General features: G+C 39.7%; 1 protein-coding gene across 1 annotated transcript; it reads left to right on the top strand.

Annotated features, from left to right (window-relative positions):
- Window positions 1–10177: 10177 nt before the first annotated feature.
- On the top strand, window positions 10178–16217 carry LOC117469910 (GTPase IMAP family member 8-like). The gene is made up of 3 exons (XM_034114383.1): window positions 10178–10297; window positions 13892–14650; window positions 16180–16217. Exons 1-3 carry the CDS (start codon window positions 10183–10185, stop codon window positions 16215–16217), a joined length of 912 nt encoding a protein of 303 aa, XP_033970274.1. The 5' UTR covers window positions 10178–10182.
- Window positions 16218–16664: the final 447 nt, after the last annotated feature.

Genomic DNA, 16664 nt, shown 5'->3' with positions numbered 1-16664 from the left:
TCGAGCCTGAAACATGAAAAACAGGCTTGGTGCTTAACAGATTAAACACATGTGTGCATTCTTTATAAATGCAAACCGAGTCAAGCCGACTCCGGAAGTGGCAGTATGCACCTTAAAGTTGTTTGCAATCCGCCAAAAAACCGAGAGAAGAAGAAGAAGAGGAAGAAGCCGACTCCGAGCTGTCCGACTTCAGGCGAGCTTTTTGAGACCTCCCCCGGCTGCGATCGGCTATTCTCGTCTCCTTTCGAGGCGAGCCGCAGCTCGTCTCGAACAAGCCTATTCACTGATAAACTGCACAACAAGATAGACATTAAATATCGTCATAAAGATGTTAACACCTTCATGTTACCTCGTATTGTTTTTAACTCAGGATCATACCTGTGTTTAGTCTAGAAAACATTAATTGTGTGCATTTTATTATAAAATTGTGTATATTTACAGGGACTGTTGCAAAAACCAAGCAGCTTATTAACATCAGATTTTAAAACAAAAAGTGGTTTACAAAAAAGAAACACCATTACAATTTTTTTGAGTTTTATTTTTTAAATTTTGAATCCAAGAGATGCTGATTTGAAACCGTTATTACGAAAATGTACGGCATGTCCTGTTTCTGCTGGAGAGAGGGGAGTTTGTTCTAAATCTTGTTTTTCTACCCTCCATCTGAGTGAAGGAGCCTCTTTAATCTGAGAGACTACAGACGGAGTTCACTCTCTCAGGGAGGGGGAGGGGGTAGGGTGGGGTTTGGAATTGGGCCAGTGACTTTTATTAAAAGGGATCACTTAAATGAAAAGGGTTAAACAAATCTAATAATAAAATGATGAATTTGTTTATTTAAATTGGCCTACATTATAATGTTATCTAATTCAGTCATAAACAAGTTTGATTTTTATTTGAGTATTATGGTACTCTCTGTGTGGTGCTTTTATTTTGAAGGTGAGGATATAAGAGCACTTCCTCATTGAGAGTGCGCAGTTCAGACGAAACATCGAGGGCGATCCTGATTATTGTCACAGGTGAGTGTCCTTTGTATAGATAATATTAAACTTGCTCAACTTAAATACATGATCAATGGAAATACTGGTCTTTAGTTTAAATACATTTGTCTGCAAATTTAACTCCAGGCTATTTTAGTCAGTGTATTGTTTACTTTCGGTTTTGAGAAATGACCACAAACTGCGACTTGATGTTGAAATGGAGCAAACAGCTGAACGTGTTAATAAAATGTAATCTTCTGAAGGTAAATCATGAACAGAATAAAGTTTAAAGCCGTCGAACCACACAGACGTTAAGTCAGAAATATAGAGACGGATTTTGTCCGTTTAAAAAATAATAACTTTATTAATCACATTTTTTGGTGTTCAGAAGGGAAATAATTCTGATTCAGTAGGAATTAAAAAGACATAAAAGTTCAGATTTAATGATAAGACTTTAATTACTGAGGGTGCGGAGAAATATAATAAAATAATTAAAGTCAGAAATGACGTTCAAACTATAACTACCTTTAAACTAAGGGATGAATGGGGTCTCACCTAGCCCGACTGTTGATACACACCCCGTTTTTGACCTGGAGGAAATCACAGAGGTGGAGGTAAAACATATAATCTCAGGGTTAAGATGTTCTAAGCTAGGGATGCAGATGATTTAGACACCAACTTTATAAAGACAAATATTGACGGTCTAATAAAACCAATTACTATGTTAGTAAATCAATCTATTAGCACGAGGGAAGTTCCATCATCCTGGAAGGTGGCCACGGTGACACCGATTTTTAAATCTGGGGATAAGGCAATGATGTCCAATTACAGACCAATCAGCATCCTCCCCTGTGTCTCTAAGGTAGCTGAGAAATGGGTGTCAAAACAAATCACCAACCATTTAGATAAAGGTTTCGCTCCACTCCACCCAATGCAGTTTGGTTTTCGTGCTCACCACTCCACTGAGACAGCTAACTGTGTCTTTGTGGAAAAGGTTAAATCTATGTTGGACACGAGCCCATATTTAGGTGCTGTCTTCCTTGATCTCAGGAAGGCTTTTGACACTGTTGACCACCAAGTGCTCCTTACAAAGCTGACATATTTCAATTTTTCGGCAGATTCAATACAGTGGGTTAAATCTTACTTATCGAACAGAAAACAGTGTGTTTTGGTCAACGGTACCAAATCCCCCTTCCTTAGCCGCGTTCACACCGGAGTACTTTCACCGTACTTTTCGCGTTTTAGTTCCGTGAGTACCCCTTATGTCGCGTTCACACCAAAAATCGTACTTAATCTCGGGTACTTTTACCCCCATTTTTAGAGCCAGCTCAGAGAGCGTACTTTTCTGTGGGTGAAAAGTGCTCCAAAAGTTCCCCAGTGCTGATTGGCTGGGCGAATTGCAAACCACGCCCGTACAACTCTGAAAATGTTGTGTGGAGACGCCATTGTTTTTCCTCGCTACAAAAACACAACGCTCCGTGCGTTGTGTTTGTTTTTGAAAGCAGTTATGGCAAGCATCAAGAAATGATGAGGAGGTGTCGGCGCTTCTGGAGATCTACGCCGAGGACGCGACCCAAGGAATGCTACTGAAGCCAGTTCAGTAGCTTTCACTCGACCTGGGAATTGTGCACAGCCGGCTAAATATAAAGAAACTCAGGACTACAAACGGCGGATTCAGTGGCCAACGATGACTACCACGATGAAGGTAAAATCAACTACATGCACTGGGGTTTTAATCTGCACAATAATGGTCTCAGATGTACTTTTATTTGCTCAGTAGATCAAGCTAGCCATGCTAGCCATAATAGGCTAACACCGGCCCCGGCTAGCTACATCTAGCTAGCTAGATATTCTCCGCTGTATGAAAACGTTTTGACTTGTGAATAACTGTGCAGTGTTTCTGTAATTTGCTTCACTAACTCATGGCACTAATCGTCTGTTTCAGGCGAGGATGGACAACTCTCGGGATTGGAAACAAGTGAGCTTTGCATTCTAGATCACAGCGCTTTGTCGTCCTCCTTACCAGCAACCAAACGCAAAGGTACACACACTGTAACTTTGTCTTGAAAGAACGTTACGCATCGAACTGATGTTCACAATCATGTTTATTTCATAATATTCATCATATTTTATGTTTAACTTGCCTCAACAACATTAAACAAAGTTCAAGCATACATGAAGCACTCTTCAAAAAGGAACAATCCTCCGTGTTTGAACCTCTTGAATCGCTGCATAGCCGATTTATTTGGACTGGATTATCCCAGAGAGGCCAAACATTCTTTATAACACAGTTTCAGATTTGTGAAACCTTAATTCTATTTGTGAAAATACAAAAAAGGGAGATTTCAGTGCTTTTTTTACATGTAGACCACATTAGACCAGGTCCTGATCTAAAACCACTATACCTACACTCATCAAATCTGGACTGGATTATCCCAGAGAGTCAAAAGATTCTTTATAATACAGTTTCAGATTTGTGAAACCTTAATTCTATTTGTGAAAATACAAAAAACACATTCCTAGTATGTTGTAAAACTACATGGCGACTAAGATCTTGTATATTGCTTATTTTCCCCTCTTAGGAAAGCGGACACGGGATGCGAATTTCTTTGACACCGCCCAGGCGTTGGAGGACCGGCGTGCCGTGGTGAATGAGTCGCTGCGTGGAGATCAGATGGTGCTGTTCACCAAGGCCCAGGAAACGGAGGACAAGATGCTCACCTCGATGGAGCGCCAGGCAGAAGTGTTCAAGCAGCAGATGGAGCGCCAGCAGCACCAGGATGAAGTGTGGGCGCTGCGCCATGAGGAAGCGTCGGCGCAGCGGCAGGATGAGCGACAAACTGCATTTAATAACAGTTTATTTGGTATAGTTTTTGTAAATACTGACACACGACACACAACGTTGCACTAAGGTGTGTATGCTGCTGAGACTATCCCTACACCTGGGACAGTTTATTTTATATTGTTATTACTGTTATGACTTTATTTTATATATAATGTTTACTGACATGTACAACTGACACTTTATTTACATTTAAAATTGTTCTATTTAATGTTATGTCTTGAGAGTGCAATAAAGAAAACCGACATGGCGATTAAGCTTATTTCTCCTGACACTTTATCTTTTGTGACCTGTGTAGCATCCTATACATCACATGTAAGTGATTATTCTGATACCATCATGTTTCATCGGTTATAAACTGGCAAAGCTTTATTTGTCATTTATTTATCATCAATGTTGCAACCTTGTGGGGGAATGGCAGGGGCACATACACAAATATGACAATTTATATAATTTTAAATATTATTTGACCTAAACTTTTAATTCCCCCCCATTTCACACAACACAACATGGAGTCCACTATGGGCCAAAACTAACATGTATGTTTGCATAGTGTTTATGGCAGACGGATGCAGTGGGTCTCAGGAAGATATATAATAAAGGTGGGTTTGCTGCTGAGACTCCCTACACCTGGGAGTTTATATTATATTGTTATTACTGTTATTATATAGTACAACTGACACTTTATTTTATATTGACAATGTTTACTGACATGTACAACTGACACTTTAGTTACATTTAAAATATTTCTATTTAATGTTATGTCTTGAGAGTGCAATAAAGAAAACCGACATGGCGATTAAACAGATCCTGTATCAGTTTTTCTTCTTCTTCTCTTGTTTTGTAGCGGGTTGCAAACAACTTTAAGGTGCTTACCGCCACCTACTGTACTTGTAATCTTCCCTCAGGGAAAAGTACTCCGGTGTGAACGCGATCTGTACTAAGTACCCTGGGGTTAAAAGCGCCAGGGCTCTTAGTGCCGGAACTAAGTACAGGAAAGTACTTGGTGTGAACGCGGCTCTTGTGAACCCTGTTGGGGTTCCACAAGGTTCCATTATTGGATCATTACTGTTTTCTCTGTACATTAATGACTTGCCGAATGTATGTCCTGAGTTGAATGTGCAAATGTATGCCGATGATGCGGTCATCTTTGTACAGGGGAACAATACTGAAATTAGGGCTGTGCGATTATGGCAAAAATCATAATCACGATTATTTGGGTCAATAATTGATATCACGATTATTAAATACGATTATTCATTGTCTTTGAAAAAATCCATTTATTGAACTTTAAAACAAATACAAATAATAATTTGAACAGTATCTTTTTAACTGTTGATTACCCTGAACATATAATTCAACTGAAAAACCAATACAAAAATAAATAAAATAAATGATACATTTAAATAAATAATATCAAAATAATAAATACCAATAAACAAGATCAACAAATATTTTGGAGCGCACTTCCCCAAGCTACTAAACATATATAAATATGATAAATACAAATACATGAGACCAAAATACATTAGATCAAATATGTTGCACTGTCACAACCTAGCAAAGCAAAATAATTGTTTTTTTCGATTATGTTGTTTTCGTAATTGTGGCAGGCCAAAATCGTAATTGCGATTTAAAATGCGATTAATTGCACAGCCCTAACTGAAATGATCTCATCCTGTCTCTCAAATGCTTTGGACAAGGTTCAACACTGGCTGAACAACATTGGCTTACAGTTAAATGCAAAAAAAACAGTATGCATGATGTTCAGTAAACGACCAGTCAAAATCGAAGGATCCAATGTGTTTTTAAACGGAGCAGAATTAGAACTAGTCCCCCACTTCAAGTATCTTGGAGTCATACTGGACTCGAACTTGACTTTTAAGAAACATATCAAGAAAGTATCCAATACCATTAAATTCAACTTGCAAAATGTTAACCTGTTCAGCCCGAGAGACCCCGGTACCGGGGCACTGTCGCAACATCTTGCAGGAAACAGTGTCTGAGGGCACGTTCATTTAATAAACTATGAATGTTTTATATCCATGTAACGGGACGAAACTCATCTAACTGATCATTTTTATTTTATCTTCAAAAGAAAACCCACAATGCTAACGCTGAGCCTCTGAATTAGCAACGAGCGAAAAATGCTAACAGATTACTCCACCGAAAATCACTCACAAAACCTTATTATTTATCTCTTCTCCACATCCATGACATCGTTTCACATCGTGAGGTGACACAGAATCGATGGGTACCCACATTATCACTGAATTATACGAAATGGCGACGTTATAACAAAAACGGGTGACGCTAGGTAGCTAAAAATGCTAACAAGGTTACGTTGGCTCTAGTCTCTCCAAAGTGGTCTTCAATGGCATTAAAATGATAAAAACGCTGCTGAAGTCAATCCATAGGTTAATCCAATGTGTCTGTGTCCCTTGTCAAATGATTTCTGATAATCCATAAGCAATGAGACGGATAATCCATGCTTTTACGTTTCAAGATATCAGAGCTAGAGTGTAGCTTCACTCTAATGCAAAATTACATGCGCAAAGCCCCCACCTTTTTCTTTCACAATGTGTGTGTGTGGGTGACTCCCCCATCGATTTTATTGGCTCTAACGGTCAGAAAGAGGTGTCAACCATCAAAATCGACCAATGGGTTCCAGAGATATGGAAAAAAAAAACATTTCCACCCAAATGACCCCAGAAGTGGTTTCTTTTTGCTAAACCTCTCTAAAAAGGTCAAATGTCACTTGTTTTGCATCAATCTTGATACAGGGTACTTATTATATGTTGTACTTTGGATTCCTAAAGCTTTTAGTCTACTAACCCATCATCCAAGGGTAGTTTTCACTATAAGTAAAAAATAAATTTTGGACGGACACTATAATTTACAGTTTTTTACTATGTAAAATCTGAATTTTCTTTAAAATAAAAAACATCTATATTGATTCTGACTTTTCTCCATCCAACTCACAGGTTTATAATTACTTTGAGAATAAAGATTATTAATCTAACCTTTTTAGAAGGGAAGATATGGTCATTTGTTCTGGGAATGTCATTTTCGAGCCTGAGACCTGAAAAACAGGCTCAGGGCTTAACCCTTGTTGTTTATTGATATCAGACAATGATACTACAGATTATTCAATTATTAATTAAATGTTTCGTTTTGTTATTGCATTCATTTGTATAGTACTGTATCATGTCTGTATCACCTTTTGTTTCATTTGTATTTTCTTTGGTTTTACACGCTCGAAAAAAAAAAATAAACTAAACTAAACTAACATGTTAAACAAATCAGACCTTTCTTAACTGTCAATGCTGCAAAGTCATATCTCCACTGTATGATTCTATCCCACATTGAATACTGTTTTACAAACTGGTCGTTTGCTTGTGCCACAAACCTGAAACCCATAGAACAGCTGTACAAGAGAGCTATCAAGATGTTTGACAGAAAGCCTTATTCATACCACCACTGTACCATCCTTGATAAACACCATTTCTTGAGTTTTGACCATTTGAAGTCTTTTAAAAGTATGTGTTTTATTTATAAATGTTTACATGGACTGCCCCCCCCCCTCCCTCCCTTAGGGGAATTCATCCACAAAAAACACACTGGACGCTGCACTAGGTCAGAAACCAGAGGAGACTGTGAAGTCCACTGCAGACGGACCACTTTCTGTCAAAATGTCCTCTCCATTAAAGACAGCTCATTGTGGAATAGCCTCCCAACTGAGATACGGGATTGTCCCACTCTCAATAGCTTCAAAGGTCAACTCAAAGAATGGTTGAGAAACAACCAGACGTGCAATCACCGCTAAATGCACTTTAACTCAGGGGTATCCTCTCTTGCACTTTATGCATCTCTTGTATCTTCTCTTGCACTTCATGTGCTGCCATGTGCTTATCTGCTGCTCATGCTCTTTTGCACTTTTTGCATTTCATGTATTTGTTTTTGCCATGTTTGTACAATTAATTGTCTTAAATGTTTTATGTGAGGGACTGCGGATGGAAAGTAGCTCAAAGCTAAATCCGGCATGTTTACGCTTGGCACATTTATTGTTGTAAGTGTTCATTAATGTGCAATGTCCCTACCAAATAATTGATTAAAATAAAATAAAATAACTGAATTGCGATGTCATTTAATACAAATAATTACCTTTATCAATGTTTGAATATTTATACCATATCAAACATTACATGCCTGTTAATCTTTTAAATACCACAATGGGTTGCGATGTGCAATCGCTGCTCACTGCCCCTGGTACTACAGAGGCCAAATGTCACTGTGCGTGCTGTGTGCTCTGCATATGAGAGATCCCCCTGATTCTTCTTCTTTATTACACAGAACAAGACACACACACACACACCCACACACCCACACACACACACACACACACACACACACACACACACACACACACACACACCCACACACACACACACACACACACACACACACACACACACACACACCACACCCACACACACACACACACACACACACACACACACACACACACACACACACACACACACACACACACACACACACACACTAGGGCTGTGCGATTATGGCAAAAATCATAATCAAGATTATTTGGGTCAATAATTGATATCACGATTATTAAATATGATTATTCATTGACTTTGAAAACATCCATTTATTGAACTTTTAAACAAATACAAATAATAATTTGAACAGTATCTTTTTAACTGTTGATTACCCTGAACGTATAATTCAACTGAAAAACCAATACAAAAATAAATAAAATAAATGATACATTTAAATAAATAATATCAAAATAATAAATATCAATAAACAAGATCAACAAATATTTTGGAGCGCACTTCCACAAGCTACTAAACCTATATAAATACAGACCAAAATACATTAGATCAAATATGTTGCACTGTCACAACCTAGCAAAGCTAAATAATAGTTTTTTTCGATTATGTTGTTTTCGTAATTGTGGCAGGCCAAAATCGTAATTGCGATTAAAATATGATTAATTGCACAGCCCTAACACACACACACACACACATACATACATACATACATACATACACACACACACACATATACTCCCACACAGCACACACACACATACATACACACACACACACACACACACACACACACACACACACACACACACACACACACACACACACACACACACACACACACACACACACACACACATATATACTCCCACACATATACTCCCACACAAACACACACACACTAAACTTATGTAATTCAGAACATAAACATCTGTCGTGTTCAAAATTCCAGGAAAGACAGACAACTTCTAAGTTAACTATTTATTATAAGAGAGCAAAAGATATATTCACTTGGCCAAGGACTCCGTCACGTCATAGAAATCACAGGCAGCAAAGCTGTAATCTGTAACCACTATTTCCGCAAAGAGCCCCGAACTTCGTGCGATAATACATTTTATTACACAGGGCGTTGCCTGTACATTTATGATTGGTTGAGACGAGATGGAGAGTAACCTTGGTTTAGACTTTGGCTCTCTCTCGTTTGTCCCGATCAGCATTCGGCCGGCTGGCGAAGTCCCTCCCTACTCTGTCTCTATCCTAGTAATTTGTTTTCGCTAACGTTTCTACAGAAAAAGTGGAAAACCTTCATAATGCTGCTTCCCTAACTGTCTATTGATATGATAACGTTTGGCTGTAGTTTAATGATTAACCAGAGTTAAACATTGATAGCATTATATTTGACAAGACTATGCTAATTGGATTTAGTTTTGACTAGTGTGTCTCCTCATCAGACCGATGAAAGCACTTCAAGTGTTTTCCACAAGTAGAACTAAAGCCTTTGTACCTTCCTGAATCTGATCCTTTTCTCCTGCAGGTTTTCTGATCCTCAGTCATGGATCCAGATCTCACCATCGTCCTGCTCGGAAAAACAGGAGTTGGTAAAAGTGCTACAGGAAACACCATCCTGGGACGAACAGCGTTTCAGTCTAAGCAGTGTTTCAGGTCAGTGACGACAGAAATCTCTGAGCAAACAGGAAGTGTGTTTGGGAAACAGATCTCAGTGGTCGACACTCCAGGAATATTAGACAGCAAAGAGACAGTGAAGAAGATTACACGCTACTGTCAGGATCTCCTGAAGTCCTCCAGGCGCTGTCTGTTTCTGGTGATGCTCAGAGTCGGACGCTTCACAAAGGAAGAGCAGCGGGCGGTGACGAGAGCATCGAAAGTCCTCGGACGCAGAGGGTTGAAGAAGAGTTGCCTCTTCTTCACTGGAGGAGATGCTTTAAAGGGAAATACTTTGGATGATTTCATCTTTGCAGAAGGAGATGACACTAAGCTTCCAGATGTTGTTAAAATGTTCTCAGGGGCCTATCACCTCTTCAACAATGAGTCTGATGATGAGGAACAAGTCAGAAATCTGCTGCTGAAGTCTGGCCACCTGAAAACTGAGAAACAACCGGATTCACCAGGTACTGTGCTGTCCAATGCTCTTTATTAATATTCAGTAACGTCTTTATGAATTTTCAGTAATGCTCTTTATTAATGTCCAGTAACGTCTTTATTAATGTTCGGTATTGCGTTTATTAATGTTTAGTAATGTCTTTGGATGACCTGGTAACATACGTTCAGAGTGAATCCTATCAGCTGCTGGTGTTAGATGTTAAAGTGTTTGAGACCAGCAGCTGTCTGTTATTCTGAGACACATTCATACATGTACAGCAGTGACGAGCGGTGAGGTTCATGGCTGGTGAGGCACTGACTCTTTCAGAGTCAGGTTTACAAATATTATATCTTGACCTTAAAGGTGGGGTAGGTAAGTTTGAGAAACCAGCTCGAGATCGCTAGAATTTGAAAATACACATCCGGAGAAAATCTGCCACTTCCTTACAGAGCCCCTCCTCCAACACACACGAACGCGCACATGACCAATGAGGGCACGAGATAAGTTTGTGCACAGATGGAAGGCTGACAGGCAGGTAGGCCATCCAGTTATTTTAGCCGGGCCGGCTCAGATGATTGGTCGTGCTTTTTACGATATATGATATTTTTTAATGGATTTTTTGTCAAAGCACTTCAGATATTCATTGCTATCGGGATGTTAAGAGCATTCCATGGAATATAACAAAAAGTGTATCTCGAGCCGGTTTCTCAAACTTACCTACCCCACCTTTAATCGAAATATTCTGTTATTTTCAAAAGCTTTTTTAGTCTGATGCTTCGATTAATTTTAAACCGACAGTTCAACAAAAGGATACCCACAAAATGTAGTTTCATTTAAATATTGGATTGTTCTTTCTTAGTAAGATCCCATTTTCATTACAATTGTGGTCTTACCTTGACTTGAAGATGAAGTCCATGCTATCCTTCTGGACAACAATCTCTATTACTTTTGTGTAAAAGTCCTCCTTATCTTCCTGTAGTTTCAAAAGTCTAGTTTGTTGTTTGCGGTAGAATAACAGTAGCAACAAGAACCTGTGGGCTCACGTGCGCCCCCTTCAGTGCGGCAGAGGTTATGGCTGCCTCCCCTGGTGCTTTTTTCATTGCCGTTGTATGATGAGACCAGCGAGCCTAACCCCTAGATTCCACCGGGTCCGTCTGCGGCGCGTTACGGACGCGTTACGGACGCGTTACGGCTGCGCCGCGGTGCTCAAGGTGATCGCGGCCACTCTAGTCAATGGGTGCTATTCCACCACACGCGGCGCGTTACGGCTCAGACGCGTCCCAGAAGCGGCTCGGCGCAGGGCTTTTCTAAAATTAGGATCGAATCCTATTTTTGTCGCGGCGCAGCCGTAACGTAAGGTCGGGCAGGCAGGAAGTGGAACGTTCAGAGCTATATATACACACACACAAACTAATTTTGCAGACCCTATCCCTCCGTAGTCTTTCAAGTAGGAGGAGAAATGCCAGCGTTCTCCTCCGGTTTACAGGCACTGTGTAAATTATATATATAGAATAATTATGATGATGAATGCATTTTTTTTACCACTAAAATACAGCAACACATCTTTGATTCATGTCGTTTATAACTGGAATATTACAGTTATTATTAACTTTGTCTGTACAAAGTAGCCTGTCCAGGAAATATGCCCAAATCAACAAAAACTGCGAGCCGGCAGGCAAGACTCTCCGCTTCTGAAATGCTTCTGAAACGCGCCTGGTAGGGTATGACGCCGGAGGAGGCCGGACCAAAACCGCGGCGCAGCCGTAACGCGGCGCAGACGGACCCGGTGGAATCTAGGGGTAACTATCATGGGCCATTCTACCGAATTGATGCAAAGTCAGGTTGGAACAGTTTTGAAATGTTGTCTGTTTTTTTCCCAAAACTTTGTCCATATATATTTTGTACCATATCTAAATTACACATATCTAGTAAAAGAACTGTACATTTTTATATCGTATTTTCAGACTGTATTGGAATGTTCTTCCTCTACCAAAAATGGTCACTACCGAAACATAGTAAATACACTGTTGTAAAAAAGTATTATATTAACCTGTTAAGATTGTTTTACCTTCCCTTCTCTAAATAGTATTTTAACAAATATTTCTTGAGGGTTTTCACAATTAAATCAATGCAATTTTTTATTTTTAATCAAATTTCAAAGTTCAATTTATACAATTCATAAAAATCTTAATGCAATTTTTCTTTGTAAAATGCATAATACTGATCATATTGATTCCAGAGTTGATGATTGTTGAAATTGAACATACATTAAACCAATCAGTATCATATCATTTTAGTTGAAAAGTCAATATACTTGACTTTTTACAAAACATCCAGTGTTTCGGTAGTGACCACAGTATTTTGTTCTCAAGGTTGTATCATATTCCCTCAACCTTGTTGCTTAATCTGAACTCATGCCTTATGTTGAAGTGTATGTGTATATATATATATATATATATATATATTTATATATATTTATATATCTGAGACCTATAATATATGCCTAACAATAGTATAATAGGAGACCTTTAAAGTAACACACTGATTTTCAGACTTTAAAACACATTTATTTCAAAACTATGGGATTTACCTGCTTACCATTCCATTTTGTCACTACCGAAACGATCATGTCAATTACCGAAACGTAACCATATGTTTCGGTAGTGACTGTTTCGGTAGTGACTGTTTCGGTAGTGACGATTCTAGCTCAAATTGAGCATAACTAAAGAATGCTAGCAACTACATGGCTAGCATTCACGTTTTTGAAGAGGTTTACATACATAAAGACCTAATACTTTGCATAAAACTCAGAAAAAGTTTACTTAATTGAAGATAATATGTGTACAGTGGTGACAATTCTTAAGGTTACACGCCGATTTTCAGATTTTGGAACAGATTTATATCAAAAGTATGGGATCGAGCGACTTACCATTCAGCCATGAGGGACAGGGATGCAGTGTCACTGCCATTGGACTAAAACCCCTTGTGTTTCGGCAGTGACATGAAAACTGGGGACATGATTTTTTTGAGTATAGTTTTTTTATTAAAAAGATTAAACCCACAATAAATATAAATATTTCAACTTCTGTTTGAATGTAATCATAAAGATCTTCTAAATACACCATTCAACAAAATAAAAAATGTTTTAAGTGTTATTTGCAGAAATTGAAATTTAGATGTCAGGGTTGGGGACAGCTACTTCCCAGAATGCCCATACGTGAAATAAGTTATTTAGAGACTATGGATGGCGAGGACACATGTAATAAAGGGATCTACAAACATTACATTTGTGACCTACAGTGAGATGGTTTCGATCGCTTAGGGCCTGTGCTCCAGCCAGTTTCTGTGGGGTGACGTGAGGCAGAGCTCGTCCCGCTTCACTTCTCATCGCTCCCATGTAGTTGTAGCGGAGCTCTGCAAATTTGCCAATTTTGAATATAAAAAGCAGAAATCACACTTACAACACAGATCAGTGGAGACATTTTATTTATAATTTATTTTCTTTAGTTTTTTTTCCGTTACATTGGAGTATGAGAGGTGAGGCTCTGCCTCCCCTGACTGCACGTCGCTGATGTACAGTGATTTACTGTTCATTCATTATAACCGTGTTTCTGTCTTCCAGCTGGTGTTCCCAAAGAGAAGAGGATCGTGATGCTCGGTCTTCCTGGAGCTGGGAAAACTTCCTCTGGAAACACCATCCTGGGATCTGAGAAGTTCCAATCAGCTGCTGACTTTAATTCAGTCAGTACAGAGACGACCTCTGCATCCGCCACAGTGGAGGGCTGTAAGGTCACGGTGGTCGATACTCCAGGGTTCACTGATCATCTGACTCCAGAGGAGTTGTACCTGCAGATCAAGAGGTCTGTGGTAGAGGCGAGTCCAGGAGTACATGCCTTCGTTATCGTGGTCAGAGTAGGCCAGATCACTGAAGCAGACATCAAGCTGTTTAAGCTCCTTCCTAAACTCTTTGAAGGCGATGCTCTGAAGTACTCCATGGTGCTTTTCACTCATGGAGACGCCCTCAAAGAAGGTCAGTCCATTGAGAGTTTGATGAAGAAGAACAGTCATGTCTCTAAGCTGGTCTCCATGTGTGGAGGTAGATACTGTGTGTTTGACAACAAAACCAAGAGAAGCAGAGAGCAGGTCAGAACCTTCCTGTCTAAGATAGATGAGATGGTCTCAGCTAACGGAGGACAGCACTACACAGACAAGATGTTCAGGATGGCTGAGACTTTCCTTAGAGAAGAAAGTAACCTGTCAGGTGCTGGTAGTGACCAAAACGCTGGTAGTGACCCAAAAGCTGGTAGTGACCAAAACGCTGGTAGTGACCCAAAAGCTGGTAGTGACCCAGACCCAAAAGCTGGTAGTGACCCAAAAGCTGGTAGTGTCTCAAAAGAAATTGTATGGAGGAAAATGATTCCTTATATATTGATTGGAGCAGTAGTTGGAGGAGTAATACTAGGAATCGGAGGAGTAGTATTAGCAGTATCATTTGGAGTAATAGCAATAGGAATCGGAACAGGAGTAGGAGGATTAGTAGTAGGAGGAGTAGGAGCAGTAGTAGGATACATGCGAAACAGTAACGATAAAGAAAAGAAAGAGTGAGTCAGTGGAACCTTCACTGGAGACCCCTGACCATTAGAACAACAGTGTAAATAGAACAACAGTGTAAATAGAACAACAGTGTAAATAGAACAACAGTGTAAAAGTCAGAGCAGTTAGTGGGCGCTCTCTCTGAAATGAAAGAGGTCTCAGGGGGTTTAAAACAAGTCAAATCACAAACAGGAAGTACTTCATCAGTTCCTTAAAACCTAAATCAGAACCATTCAGGAAGTCAGTGCTTCTTCTGAATGTAAACTTTAGTTTATTTTATATAAACTCACAAATGTATTCATATCACTATAATCACATTACATTACATTTAGCTGAGGCTTTTATCCAAAGCGACTTCCAATAAGTGCATTCGACCAAGAAGATACAAACTTGAAGAAAACAGAATCATATAAGTACATCAGGTTTCATAGAGCCAACACATTTCAAGTGCTACTCAACTGGCTTTAGATAAGCCAGTCCTTTGTTAGTATATAAGTGCTTTGTTAGTAATTCTATCGCTGGAAGTGGAGTCGAAAGAGATGAGTTTTCAGTCTGCTCCGGAAGATGTGTGAGCTTTCTGCTGTCCTGATGTCAATGGGAAGCTCATTCCACCATGTTGGAGCCAGGATAGCAAACCCACGTGTTTCTGCTGATGGGAACTTGGGTCCCCCTCGCAGTGCGGGTGCAGCGAGCCGTTTGGCTGATGCAGAGCGGAGTGCACGTGCTGGGGTGTACAGTTTAACCATGTCCTGGATGTAGGAAGGGCCAGATCCATTCACAGCATGGTACGCAAGTACCAGTATCTTGAAGTGGATTCTAGCAGTTACTGGAAGCCAGTGAAGGGAGCGGAGGAGCGGTGTGGTGTGGGAACATTTAGGAAGGTTGAAGACCAGGCGAGCCGCTGCATTCTGGATGAGCTGCAGAGGTCGGATGGCACATGCAGGTAGACCAGCCAGGAGGGAGCTGCAGTAGTCTAGGCGTGAGATGACGAGAGCCTGGACCAGAAGCTGCGTGGCTTTCTGGGTCAGGAAGGACGTATCCTCCTGATGTTGTAAAGCGTGTATCTGCAGCAGCGGGTTGTAGCAGCGATGTTTGCAGTGAAGGACAGGTTGTTATCTAGGGTCACACCCAGATTCCTTGCAGTCTGGAAAATATATTCATTTTATGTTTTTGTTATTGATTCCTATATGCACTGTTAATGTACTCTGAATCTTCTATATACTCACAATTATTGGTGTATGTACTCCAGTACTGTTTTATCGTCCTTTATTAGATGGACTTGTGTCTTTATTTGATCCATGTGTAAATGATCTGCAGAGAGGGAGCAGCGGGTGTTTTCCAATCAGACGAGATAAGAACATGATTTTAAGTGGATGTATGCAATGAATAATAATAAAAGTACACAATCTAATATATAGTTATTGATAAGTGCATGACAGGAAACTCTTGCCAGATGTTGGTGTGTCTTTTGATTCGATCAGACTCTGTACCTTTAAGAGATGATTTGTTTGATCTTTAATAAAGAGTTGAACTTGACCTGAGAGGAGTCCATCTTTTGTTCTCAGAGACCTCCGGCCAGGTCTGGGTCTCCCACACCTTCAGGTGAACCTCCATCCTGGTTTGTAGACGTTAGAAACTTGAACCACTGTTTGATTTCTTTGTTCCCTGAAATCAAACAATGGTTCAAGGTTCAAGGGCCTTGAGTTCTACAAGAGTACGTTTGCTTTTTAGAAATGAGATGCTCAGTCCATATAGAGGTCTGAATACAAATATATACTGAATCAAAGTATACTATATTATTT

This window comes from Trematomus bernacchii, unplaced genomic scaffold (assembly GCF_902827165.1).
Source record: "Trematomus bernacchii unplaced genomic scaffold, fTreBer1.1, whole genome shotgun sequence".
Taxonomy (NCBI): Eukaryota; Metazoa; Chordata; class Actinopteri; order Perciformes; family Nototheniidae; genus Trematomus; species Trematomus bernacchii.
Note: the sequence above shows the minus strand (reverse complement) of the source record. Positions and strands in the feature narration are given on the sequence as shown.

Excerpts from the sequence above, each read along its gene's own strand:
- LOC117469910 (XM_034114383.1), top strand. The coding sequence starts at position 10,183 with ATGTTCTCAGGGGCCTATCACCTCTTCAACAATGAGTCTGATGATGAG. Across the intron at positions 10,298-13,891 it reads GAAACAACCGGATTCACCAG|CTGGTGTTCCCAAAGAGAAG; the intron begins GTACTGTGCTGT and ends TCTGTCTTCCAG. Across the intron at positions 14,651-16,179 it reads TGGTAGTGACCCAAAAGCTG|AGAGGGAGCAGCGGGTGTTT; the intron begins GTAGTGTCTCAA and ends AATGATCTGCAG.